Source organism: Callospermophilus lateralis, chromosome 10, assembly GCF_048772815.1.
Source record: "Callospermophilus lateralis isolate mCalLat2 chromosome 10, mCalLat2.hap1, whole genome shotgun sequence".
In the NCBI taxonomy this organism is placed as follows: Eukaryota; Metazoa; Chordata; class Mammalia; order Rodentia; family Sciuridae; genus Callospermophilus; species Callospermophilus lateralis.
In genome coordinates this window covers 14475625-14489225 of record NC_135314.1, presented here as the reverse complement: position 1 = coordinate 14489225, position 13601 = coordinate 14475625, and the positions used below count along the sequence as shown (strand labels likewise).

At 37.4% G+C, this 13601-nt stretch overlaps 1 protein-coding gene across 2 annotated transcripts in view; it reads left to right on the top strand.

Moving 5' to 3' along the window:
- Bach1 (BTB domain and CNC homolog 1) overlaps window positions 1–13303 on the top strand; it is a 43867-nt gene extending 30564 nt beyond the window's left edge. For both annotated transcript variants that reach the window (XM_076868318.2, XM_076868317.2), the window contains exon 5: window positions 9418–13303. In XM_076868318.2, the coding sequence (XP_076724433.2) occupies window positions 9418–9843 (426 nt within the window). In that variant the 3' untranslated portion in view covers window positions 9844–13303. The remainder of the gene's footprint in view (window positions 1–9417) is intronic.
- The last annotated feature ends 298 nt before the right edge of the window (window positions 13304–13601 follow it).

Sequence of the window (13601 nt, the reverse complement as noted above, 5' to 3'; positions counted from 1 at the left end):
GTGCAAGGATAGCTGTTACCCTTTAGAACTACTCTATTTCTTGTCTCAAAGATCTCATTTTTATTTTTTGATTGAGGGCAGACTTTGGATTGCTGGATAGTTGTTTTTTGAAGGCAGTCTTTGGATTGCTGGATAGTTTTTTTTTTTTTTAAAACAAATTCTAGCTGTGTAAGATAAAGAGGCATGCTATTTTCTTTGGGCTTTCCACCCACTCTGCCTTTGCTGCAGCAGAGAGAGACGGGAGGTGAAGTGGTTAGCAGTGTGGAGCTCTGCATCAGACACCAGTGTCTTCCGTTAGGCCATTTGGTTTGTCTGTGAGTCATGTTTCTCATCTGTAAATGGGATAATGTTACTTTCTACTTAATAGAGAAGGTGCTCATTTATGAAGAATAGATGAGTTTGATGTGAAGAACTTTTTACATATTTCTTATTATGGCCCTATTATTATTCATCAGTGTTCAATTTTCTATAATTGACTTCCATCCTAATACCTTTGCCTAAACTTTAAACTGGTTTGAACCTTACCTGCACACTAGTTATCATCCTAACAAGAGTTTTTGCATATGGTCAATAAAATAAGTACTGGTTATTGTCAATACAAAGTAATTTTTTCTCTGAAATTTTGACAGAATTAAAATCTTTGCAGCCACTTCCCCTTTTGCCCTGAAAGTGGCTTGTGTGCTCCTCAGTGTGTGGGAAGAGTGGCTGCTGTACACCTCCTGAATGGCTTTGCTCACCTCCGGGGACCAGTACAGACAGAGAGTACACTTTAGTCAGTTCTGTATTCCCAAGGAAGAGAGCAACTAATTGGCTTAATTAGGCACAGTGTCCTGTGACTGGAGAGCAGGGACAAAGCAGCAAAAGAGCCAAGAGCTCTCCTTTCTGGACTGGAGGAGTGACGGCCTGACAGGTCTGCTGCACCTGCAGCTTGGTGTGATCTTGGGCTGCTTCCAGAGGACCCTCAGAGTCATGCTGGTGTCTGTGTATGGAGTGACTTGCTGTGTGTTTCAGCTTTCCTGAACTCTTTCCTCAGTCCTTAACCACTACTCAGTTCTAGTGATTCTTACAGGCAAACTCCAGTTACATTTCTGTCCTGCTGTAGATGTTTTTCTCAGATGAAAACAAATCCCTGTTGCAGAGTAAATGCACAGTTGAAGAGAATGCATGAGGAAAAAACACTACAGGAGAAGAAACCCCAGGGAAATCACAGTGAAGAGTTTAGCAGAAGCTTTTGCAGACCTCAACAAGCTCCTTTAAAAGTTTGAAAACATGGTACACAAGATGGTTCTCATTAATAGAGAGGAATGCTCATGATGCACTGTCTACTTGCAAGCAAATAAGTTCATGAAGAAAACCAGAAACAAACCAAGCTAACCACCATGAACATGTTTCTGAAAAGAGTGAGACCTGCTTCTTAAGAGCCTCAGCAGGTCCTCCAGAAGGTGTTGCAGAAGAGGTCTGGCTGTCACGGAGGACAGCCCCATATGTGCGATTGCCCCTGTAGACCTTCCAGTGGGGCAGAATGTGGAGGCAGAAGACAGTAATACTGACAGCCCTTAACCCTGTGTAGCCCTGGGCTCATGTGTGTCTTAGTGTTGAACAAAAATATTTAAAAGATGCAAAAAAAAAAAAAATAATAATAATAATAGAAAAGAGTTTCTAGAATAAGGACATTAAGAGAGAAAATACTTTTGTATGGCTGCCCAGTGTGTTTCTTTCTTAAGCTAAATGTTATTACAAAAGAATAAAAAAAGCATATAAAAAACAAAAGTTACAATAAGCCAATGTGAATTTATTGAAGAAATAAAAATATATTTTATTAGCTTAGTTAGCCTAATTTTACAAATTCTGGAGTCATGTACAGTACTGTCCTAGGCCTTCATACCCCTGCTCACCTGCCCACCCATAGCAGCTTCTAGTCCTGCAAGCTGCAGTCATGGTAATTGCCCTTCATGGGTAATTATTATTAGTATTTTATTATTTTTTATCTTTTATACACTATTTTTTATCTTTTATACAGTATTTTTGCTGTACCTTTTCTATGTTGGGTACATGTAGATATACAAATACCTACAGCATGTTACAGTTGTCTACAAGCAGTACACTGATGTGCCACATGGGTTTCCTAGCCTCAGAGCAACAGGCTGTGCCTTAGAGCTAAGTGTGGCATGGCCTGTGCCACCTGGGTTTGTTAGGTATGCTCCGTGATGTCAGCACAATGACACGATGGCCAACAGCATGTTTCTTAGCACACATCCCCATCATTAAGCAGCATATGGCTCTACTTACATAAAAAGTTCACTTGGACCCTGTTAAGGGTTATGTCTCTTTTGTACAAAGAGAGGAGAACCAGGAGGAATTACAGCCACAGTTTTGTCCTTAGTAGTCTTGAGAGTTGAGAAGATGGAGGAATATGAACAGATATTTGTAGTAGGGCATGTAGACTAATCAGTGTTTCCAGTATTCATGGTCTGATTGGATTTTTAGCAAACTTATGTAAGGGAAATAGCTTGTTTCATAATTAAACATCCATTTGCATATATCCAATGATTAATTGGATTTAATATAAATAAATTCCCAGCATTTATTACCTTGTTCGATCAGCCCCACATTGGTCCTGAGAGTAACAGCATGATAGACTGGATAGATAAGCACATGAAAAAATGTGTTTTGGTTACAAGAGAATAATCATTCAAAAATTTAAGTGAAATGCATCAGGCATAAAGGAAACTTTCCTAGAGTCTCATTTTACTGAGAAAGTCAAAGAGAGTTGTCAGTTTCCATTCAAAAAGTATGTTTATTTCTCAACAAGATGTTCTGTCAGTTTCTAATGAATCCTTGAAGAAAAGACATATACTTACGTGATAAGTAAATTGATGTTGACTTGAACTTTTTTTTTTTATATAGGATGTTAAGGGTTAGACATTAATTAAGCATCATTTTACTGCAAGGGTTGAATATGCATAATACACAAACCAATAACACAACTTTTTAAACTGATAAATATAAGGTCTTTAAACAGAGTTGAAGAATCATTCAGCTTCTGTTAATGTGTTTGATTTATGAAGCCCTTGTCTATGTAGGATTCTTTACAAGGTCCAAGTTTATTATTTTCTGGAAGATTAATTCAGAAGGTAGAATATATACGTTTCTATAATCATTTTGGTATCAAACAAGAAGAGATTAGATGAAGAGGACCTTGCTTTCTAAAGAAAAGGACATTCATTGTGAGATGAAGAGGACCTTGCTTTTTTCAAGAAAAGGGAAATCTGAATTACCAAAATGTATTTGTCTTAGCCGCAAATATTGTTGATTGGTGCCAACTTACAAGTGATCATAAATCAGAATAATCACAAAAGCTCAGGTGGAGGTTTTCAGACACCGTTTTGTTTTTTCACCTTTGTCTGTTGTGACAAGCCAAGAGTAGAGCACCCTCATCCGTCCTTAGTGGTTCACATGTGTTGGAGATGGCATTTGATAAAAAATAAACCTGTTCTGTTTATACCAGTCATATTTTATTGGCTGCTGTACCAAAACATACCCCTGAAGGTCCTTCTGGAACATGCCCCATCACTCTGTGGTGCCTCTGAGTGACACTTCTTTTTTTTTTTTGTTTCTTTTTTTATTTTATTAGTTGTTGATGGACCTTTATTTATTTATACGTGTTGCTGAGAATTGAAGCAGTACCTAACACATGCTAGGCAAGCGCTCTACCACTGAGCCACAACCCCAGCACCGGCTGCTTTTTTTTTTTTAAATTCTAAATAATTATACATGACAGTAATGCATTTTGATACATCATACATAACTTCTCATTCTTCTGATTATACATATAGTATTAGGAGTGGCACTTCTTGAATGCCATCTGTGTACCAGAGCATCGGAGTTAGCTGGGGGCACCCCTTAAAGACACTCCTTAGCCCTGTTCCATACCTATGCGAGGGCCTGGGAACTCGTGTTTCATAGCAGTGTTCAAGGCATGGGCAGTGTGCTTTCACCTTTGTACTAGAGCACTGAGGCTTTGGAGTCGAAGAAAACTTGCCCTGCCTGGGAAATGGTTTCACCTCTAGGACCCACATTCCCCCAGGGGTAATAAGGGGACAAAAATAATATCTACCACAGGGTTCATGCACGCATCATATGAGATTGAGGATAGAAAGCTTTTTGTACTACTCAGCACATGTTCAGGGCCCAATAAATACTAGTGGTATTTTAAATTTGAATAATCCTATTTTTTTTTTTTTTTGGTAAGTTATCTGCATGTTAAATGTTGTGCTAAATACCAAGAACTCAAAGATGAGTAAGACATGGTCAGTCCTCACAGTCTCATAGGACCCAAATTTATGTGTCCATTTTTTCTTAAGCTTCATCTCTGAATCTTCATCCCTGGCACCTCACCTAAAAATTTTAAGCTTACGTAAAAGTTAACGAATGGAACAATAAACAACCACATACTATCCATTTGGCTACTCAGACCTGGGTGTTTTGTCCCTCTGTCTTTGTTTATCTCTTTGGTACTGGGGATTGAACCCAGGGGCGCTTTACCATTGAGTTACATTCCCAACCCTTTTTATTTTAGTTTTTGTTTTAAGATAGGGTCTCACTAAGTTGCTTATGACCTCAGCCTCCTAAGTCCCTGGGATTACAGGTGTGTGCCACTGCACCCAGCTCATGATTTTACACACACACAGGTATACAGATTACCCAGCTCTGTCCACTGAAAAGGGCCATAAGAAGCAACACTCCAGCAGCCATTATGCTTTCCAAATTCTAAAACCTAACTCAAAAAGAAAAGCTAGGGTGTTTTGGAGAGATGAGTGATTCCAAAACTTGGGACAAGAGAAGTAGAAGGTAAGCCTGTAGTATGTGCTAGATGGCACAGAAGCTTTAATGGGGTCATGTCAGAAGGACAACGATGGCTTGAAGGGACCCTCCCTCGCCAGGTACAGAGAGAACATAAAAATCCAACAACAGAAAGACTAATGATTACTATTAATTGTAACAAACTGAGTTAGAAAAATGTTAATCCACAAGTCCATGGTGATAGTACAGGGCCTTAGGAAAGGGAAAAGCTAAAGAAACTTCTATTTAAAAAGGAATGCCAACCAATAAATGTAAATGAAATGGAAGAATCAGAAAAATCACTACTTTATAATCCCCGCTGGAGAGCCTATCAACACATGCTGAAAACCAAATGATGTAGGAGCGCTGGGAGAGATGATGTTCACCGAGTGCCCATGTGTCTCTTCACTTGTCGCTGGGAAATTACAAGGGCAAAAAATGGAACTTTGAAAATGATGAAACCTGGCAATTCCCACCTGCTGGGGTGGGACACCCAGACAAAATGTGCCTCCCCAGGTGATGCACAGAATGATTGAAAGAACACCAGGAAATGTTCCATCTCAGTAACTCAAACACTTCCAGCATGCATAAAATGAAAGGATGGAAAAATGAGCTAAAGCTATGGAAAAACAATCAGATAAATGTCAGAAGTGAGACATTTTTATGAGAAATCTGACCTAGGTTTTCAAAAAAGTATTTTGTCTCATTGTTTACAGGGAAAATCTTGGCTTCAATTATATTAGTATAAAGATACACATAAAAGTCACAAATGACAACGAATTGAGTAAAGTTTGAGATTTGGTTCCTTTTTTTGTTCTTAAATATATTCCAAAACATGAAGGTTTAAAGTTATCTGAATTTTGTCTGTTGTCAATTTTTGATATGCCAATAATTTGTTTCTGTTTATATTAGTAGGATACTCTTTGCATTTTTGTAAGCTTAGTTTTGAATGTGTACATTTATATGGTTCGAAGTTAAAACTGTGTTTTAAAAAAGACATACTCCAGAGCCCTGATGTCCTCCTTTCCCTGTTCCCTATTTTCCTATATACCTTCTTCCTGCAGTGAATATCTTCATCTGTTTCTGGATCCCCACCTCCACCCCCACCCCCACCCCCACCCCCTGTATTTCTTTTTCTAGAAATGTGAATATTTCATGTGTATTCTCATTACCCTTTCTGCACATTTTATACACACTGTTGTATATTTGCACTTAAGAAATATTTCCAGGGAATATGTTTCTCAGTTCAGAGAGGTCGTCACTCTTGTACAGCTCTGTCACACTCCCTTGTGGCTGCAGGACATGTGACTGGCCCAGTCATCTGGGGTGCTGAGTAAGTTTCTTCATAGGCTCCCTTTTCAGGTGTAGGGAAATGGAGTATTTAGGATAGATTCCTAGAAGTGGGTTGTGGGCAGGTGCACATGTAATACTGTCAGACATTAGCAAGCTCCCCTCCTCAGGGGTCCTGTTTTGCTTTCCTTAGCTTTTGATTCCACCACACCCCCGACCCCCGTTAAATCTGATGGTGAGAATTGGTGTCTCATGGTAGCTTTTATTTTCTCTCTCTTGTGAGTGGAATTGAGCATTTCTGTTCATGTTTTCAAGAGCTATTTTCCTTCCTTCCTTCCTTCCTTCCTTCCTTCCTTCCTTCCTTCCTTCCTTCCTTCCTTCCTCTCTTCCTTCCTCCCTCCCTCCCTCCCTCACTCCCTTCCTCCCTCCCTCCCTCCCTCCCTCCCTTCCTCACTCCCATAAGTGACTATTTTCTAGCTGTCAGTATTCTCTACCTTAAAATAAACTGTCATTGTTGTCTGGCTCTTCTGGTGCCAAATTCTTATGCTTCATATCTTTATTGGGTGAGTTATATTTAGAGTTTTAACAAACCCTTCTTATAGTTGAATGAAATTTTACACTAGCTGTTCAAAAATAGGGACTTTAGATATAAAGTTGTTTTTTTGGCCTAAGGCATAGACTGGCACCAAAGTACCAGTTTTATTCTTTCTTTTTTTTTTTTGTAGATCTGTGATTAAAGGTATAGTATCACAACCTGATTTTAATTGCTTTATAAGAAAATTTAAATGCGTTGTAGAAATAGGTACAAGACACTGAAAGTACAATTGGGAGGTGTCTTTTGTAATGATGTCATGACATGATTAAACTGGATTATTTTTATTCATTTAACTCTCAGTTATTAATATGACTATCACAGTAAATTTGTATTAAAGTGAAATGGAAACATCAGCTTATTGCCTAGAAACAGCTCTGTAAAAGTTAGCTTGAAGTGGGAAGAAACAGAGGGGAATATTTAGTTTATGGGAGTAATCATGTAGAGTTTCAGGACTGTACCTGTTTGTTAAGTTGGTGTGAAGAAGCAAGCTATCTTGTATGGCAAGTACTTAACAAATGATGTCATCCCTTACTTAGTGGTATAGGAGAGGTGAGAATATTTGAAGAGCATATGGATATTTACATGAAGATGCAGAAATTGTAAAATATTCATAATCCTCATAGCATCTGCAGGTGCTTGTAGGAAGAAGCTCAGGTAATTCATTTTGCTTAACCAGTTAAGTTGACATTTTTTCCGTTGCCATTTAAAACAGGTTCATCTTTGGCTATGACTAGAGAAAGGTATTTCTTACTTTGTTATAGGAGCTTTGCTTCCATCCTCATTTGGATCAGCTTCTGAGAAGCCATAAAAAGCAAGAGTACAAATTGCATCAAATGTTTCCTTCTCAGGACAAGTAGTAGTAGGGACTGTTCTTGCCTTCTCAGCACCTGCAGAGGATATGACAGATTGATTTTATAACTGACAAACACTGCGTAAGAAAAAGTGTACTAGCTGAGCCGTGATCTTGGTTACACACAGGCACACTCTGACTCATTCTTGACCTCTACCTATTTTTGTTTTGAAACAAAGCTATTTTATATAAATCCAAACAATTTGGAAATACTTTGCAATATAAAAATTTAGTTTTTGTATTCATGTCTTTTCAAAATATTAGATGACCTTAAAATATTTTTTAAAAACTATCAAAAATTGGGTTCTCACATAATTTTGTAGGATTTTTTTTTTAATACAAAACTTTGATCATCATCTTTTTGGTGGTATTGGAGGTTGAACCCAGGGCTCTAAACATGCTAGGGAAGCATTCTACCACTGAGCTATGTCCTCAGTCCCTAAATGTCTTAACAGTACTTTTGTATTAAGCAAAAGTTCCTAATACCATTTTAGTTATATTTTTGTGCCAGCAGAGACTCTGAAGGACAGCATTACAGATTAGCAGTATGAAATAACCCATCTCCATGTTAATTGGCAGCACCAGCTCTCCGTCAGCAAGCAGAAAGAAGCAAAACATGTCCTGGTTTTCCAAGAAAGTTTTCCTAAATATCATAAGGGAAACCTTTGACCTTTTATCAACATTTATTTACTGTAACTTTATAAACAGCTTATTAGGTCTCCTAGCTCACATTAGATTGGCAGCAATAAAATGGTAGAATATGAAGGATGAGGTGGGATGAGGATAGAAAAAGACATGCTGTCAGCAGTAGTGAGTGACATGGACAGAAAGGCAGGAACCAGGAAAACTTTTGGAAAAATCCTATGATAGATTTTTGTAGGGGTAAGATTTGTAAAAATTATAATAACAAAAATAACAAAACAGAATTACTCTTCCACTGTCATTTTTTTTTAAAAAATAAAGAAAATGTAAAAGAGAAAAAAAAGGTCATCCAAATAATCTATTAACATATTTGTATTGTGTTGTATTAATGTATTTGTTCATCAGTTGCAACAAATGTGCCATATTAGTGTAATGTTTATGATAGGGGAACTAGATATAGGTATATGGTAATGATATTCTCTTCTCTGAAAATCTAAACCTGTTATAAAAATAAAATCTACTTAATAAGAAATTGAAAAAAAAAAAAAAAAGAATTACTCTTCCCAGGTTCTTAACACTTCGGAATTTACCCCCTCACTTTCTGTCTTTTGACACGCTAAACTATTAGTTCCATTTATTAACTGGGTTTAAATCAGCAATCAATGTGTGGATTATTTAGTGAAATTGCGTATTTTAAAACATTTTGTATAATATTTGGCACAAATCAGCTACTCAAAAAAGCAGTCTTCACTTGAATATTACAATGGTGTCTCCTTAGTGAAGCGTCTGTCTGCCCGATGTGCAATGTTCAAATACAAAATACTCTGAAAACTGCAAGTTTGTTACAAACTCTTGGTCCTAAACTCACCTAAATTGATAACACAGAGTTTTTCCCCTACTTTGTGCTTTATTTGGTATTGTGTTGTTTTGCTTAAAAATATAGAGGTTTGATAGTGGGGTACTGCCCCAGACCACCTGAAGGAATTATATGTACGCCCACTCTTTCTAAATCTGAAAAATTGCGAATTCTAAGATGTCTGACTCAAGAGATTCAGTACTCTTGGCATTTAACATATGTTTTGAAAAGGAAAATTCCCTGTCTTCTTATTTAATAAGGAGACATTGCATGTTCATTGCCATAGAAATGTTGCTTGAGCTAAGAAATCTCAGTCACGGTTTTCTCTTTCCCCCCTCACAGCAAAATGAGAAGGCGAGCCTGTTGAAGGAGAGAGACCACATTTTGTCCACTCTGGGTGAGACAAAGCAGAACCTGACTGGGCTTTGCCAGAAAGTCTGTAAAGAAGCAGCTCTGAGTCAAGAGCAAATACAGATCCTCGCCAAGTACTCTGCTTCCGATTGCCCACTTTCGTTTTTAATTTCTGAAAAAGGAAAAAGTACTCCTGATGGGGAGCCCTCGGTACCATCAGTTTTCAGTCTCTCTGATGGGCCTCCAGCTGCGCTGCCTCCCAATGGGAGAGGAAGCAGTGAGGCCGGCTACATCCGGGGGCAGGAGTCCATTTCCAGTGCAGCCTCCGATCCAGCCGGGCAGGTGGAGCAGAGGCAGAGTGGTGGGATCTCTGACTTCTGTCAGCAGATGACTGATAAATGTACTACTGATGAGTAAACTTGGACTCCCTTCCTCCAGCCCCGCAGATTTTCTACTGAAGTTCGGCATTGTCTTGAAAGCCTAGTAAGGCCATCCCCTACTTATCAATGTTGTGTTTTCCCCTCCTAGCTTTCTGTTCAGGAAATTTCTCTCCAGTCAACCCTGATTTCTCCTTGATTTCCACAAGACACAGAAATGATTTGTTTTCCAGATACTGAAAAATCACATGTGGAAATCTGATTTATTTTGTGTGTGGTGGTGCTGGGGATTGACCCCAGGGCCTTGTGCATGCGAGGTAAGCGCTCTACCAACTGAGCTACGTCCCCAGCCCTCATACTTGCATTTTAAAGAATAAAATAATTTCCCAGTATTCAAAATGACCATGAGAATGAAAACTGCAGAATGTCAAACAGTCTAACAGCTTGAAACATTTCCAGATAGCTCCTACTGAAGAAGCGGCCTGCAGAAGTTTAAAAATTGACCTTTATGCAATGTACTGGTTTAAAGAAAATATCTCCCCAAGCATTGCTAATAAGAGTTCCAGTCTACACAGCGGGAGGGTGTCAGCGTGGGGAATGTTTGTGCAGAGCTGCAGTGTGAAAAGTAAGTCTTCTTGCTGAATCCCAGAGCTTTCCCCTGCAGCCTCTGCCAGAACCTGGAGGCTCCTCCTAGGGAGGATCTAGGAGCCAGCAAGGGTCGACCCAAGGCGGAGGCTTCTGCTCCTCTTTGTTTTTATTGATTATAGAATTTGTGGCTGCACTGCAGTAGTAGATAGGTATCATTTTCCCTCTTTTCCCCTCTTCAGTATCTTCTCCATCTGAGCTCATTATGAAATTGCTGTTTCCTGATGTTCTTGCCCCGTACCAGGAGAGTCAGGACTCAGGATGTCATCACTTGAGTGTGTGTACTGGCAGCCTGATCTGGGATCCAGGGGAGCTTGCCAAAATAGAAGACTGTTCACTTTTCTGCCCTAAGTCACGTATGCCAGGAAAGCAGGCATGGCAGTGGGTTGGGGATTACCTACACTTACCAGGAGTGCAATTCATTTTTCATGCTATTTTTAAAGTCCTATGGTATACTTCTAAAAAGCATTATTTTAGTTAACAGTGTATCTATAACTCTGCAGGTTTGTGAAAAAGGATGAAACTTAATCTTGTTTGTTTATGGGTTTGCATTTGGGAACCAGATTTATTTCTATTTTCTTTCCCTATTTTGATGCTGCATAAAGGCACACTTTAAAAATCAGTCTTTTTCTTTCTTTGATCCTATCATAAAATGTATTTATAATCTGAGTAACTATCCCATAACATTTTGCAGTAATGCTTAAACCATTCTGGGATTGCAGATTTGAAAGTCAGATGCAAGGTATAGACCTCAGCAATTAAAAAAGAAAATATACAGGGTTAGCATCCTTAATTGAGAATCCAAAATGCTCCCAAATCTGAAACTTTTTGAATGTTGACATGATACCATAGCAAAAAATTTCATACCTGATCTCATGTACAGGTAGCGCTCAAACATGAGCGCACACAACAAAATTTGAAGTAACTGTAGGCTATGGTGTATATGAAACAAATCAATTTTGTGTTTAGACTCAGATCCTGTCCCCAGGATATCTCATTTTTTACTCATATAATTTTTTTTCAAAAACATAATTTTTTTTTTCCAAAAAAAATATCTGAAATCTGACACAATCTTGTCCCAGGCATTTCAGATAATGTATTCACATTTACAGAAATATGAGGCTGCTGAAGACAAATGGAACCCAGTTTCCAAGGGTACAAAGTAGTTTATTTGGAATAGAAAGTACTTTACTTCATCTAGTCAGATGTCTTGAAAGTGACACTTCTCTGGACTGCACCTTCAGTGAAGGGCCCGGGTAGCTTACAGGGGAAATGACCACCCACTGTGTGTGCATGATTTGGAAGCAAGTAGGGTATTGCCTTGAGAGAATATGGGGACCAGTCTCAGTATTTCAGAGTAATTTGTTGAACATTACTCTTGTTCATGGGGTTGGGGGGGAGGGGGCCTTGGAGCAGATATCACTATTCTCTCTTCAGTGTTGTTATGTTCTCTCTGTTATTGACTTGGAAGAGAAAATTAGTTGGGATTGTTTTCTGGAGGCTTTCAGAAGTACACTCAACTTGTCAGGGAGAATGGCCGTTCTATGATAATGCATCCTGTCCCAAGAAAGAATTGTGCATGTGTGTGTGTGTGTGTGTGTGTATATATATATATATATATATATATATATATATATACACATACCTCCCCATGTAGCTATTTCTTTGATATCTGTAATTTTAAATTTCAACTTCACATATAAAATAATATAAAAACTTTTCTGGTTTACAAAGTGTAAAGTCTTATACAAGCCAATGGAATCCTTGATTTCCTACCTCATTGTACACTCAGCTGTCTGTCCCTCAGTTTTTGCAAATGTTAAATAATCTTTTGCTTTAATTGCAACTGTATATATTTGCTTTGAAAAGTTAATGTTTTATGATAAAACCTAGTTGTCTTCACAGTTTAAATATAAATTTTAAGGCACTTGGTTTAAATTTCTCTCTACCTATGAAGTTTAGCATTAAAGATTTATTTTAATGGTATCTGATAATTGGCCAAGTGTAATATTTCTTAAATTTAGCATAACTTTTAATAGCCAGCATGTAATACAATAACTACACTACCTCATACCTACATGATTTTCAAGTTGTATTATAGATGGACAGGAAAGATTTTAATCTTTGTCTTTTGGCCATAAGGTGGGGAAGTTTTCTATATATTGCATAGCATTACACATTTATGCCTACTCTGACGTTAACTTCTAAAGAAGTTTTTTCTAAGAAAATTTGTTTCAAGGCAATTTTTTTTTGAGGCTGCCGAAGACAAATGATAGGATTATGTGTATACAGTGTATGCCTTTTCCTTCATGCAAAATTTTGAAAATGTCATTTTCAGTTTGTATATTGCATATTTACATGATCATTGTTCCTTATTTTATGAACCGGCCTTCTCAGTGCTTGTTGATTTTTTTTTAAAGCTCAGTAAAATCATATTACCTTAAAATTTTTCTTATTTCAATATCTATAACGAATAATTTGTTTAATTGTTATATTTGAAACAATTGAGGATATAAACTTGGTTCTCCATCTGTAAGTTTTATAACAGTTTCACTTAATGCTTAATCAGTTTTAAGTAAGGAATTAAAAGTATTTGATGCAGTAGACAATATAGATTGCATGTGGACATTCAGCCACGTTAACAACTTGGAAAAACAAATGGCAATGTTATAAAGAATTCTCAGGTGAACTTTTTTCAGTTACGAAGCATCTATTTTGAACTTGTAAATATTTTAAATGTTTTATTAAGGCATGTAATAAACTATTCTTTGAAACCGGTTGGATAGCATAAAAATTTAAAGCCATATGGCAAAAGATGGCATACTGATTGTAAAATAAACAGAAATAATAACATTGTTGATTTTTTTTGTATCTTTCATATTATAATTTTCTAACAATGCAATAAAACCACTAGACTTATATATCCATATCCTATTAAAACCATGTTTCATTAAGAGTACACTTTCATAGTATTTAATTTACACTTTCTTCTTAAGGTTTATCTAAATGTAGTAAAACTATAAATAATGTTCATGAAAAATTAACCATAAAATAAAATTCTCTAAAATCACTTTTAGTTGAATAGAGTTGTACATTCCATCCCGTTTTCTCACCTTTCCTGTCATTTTACTAATTTGAATCTTTTGATTGGTA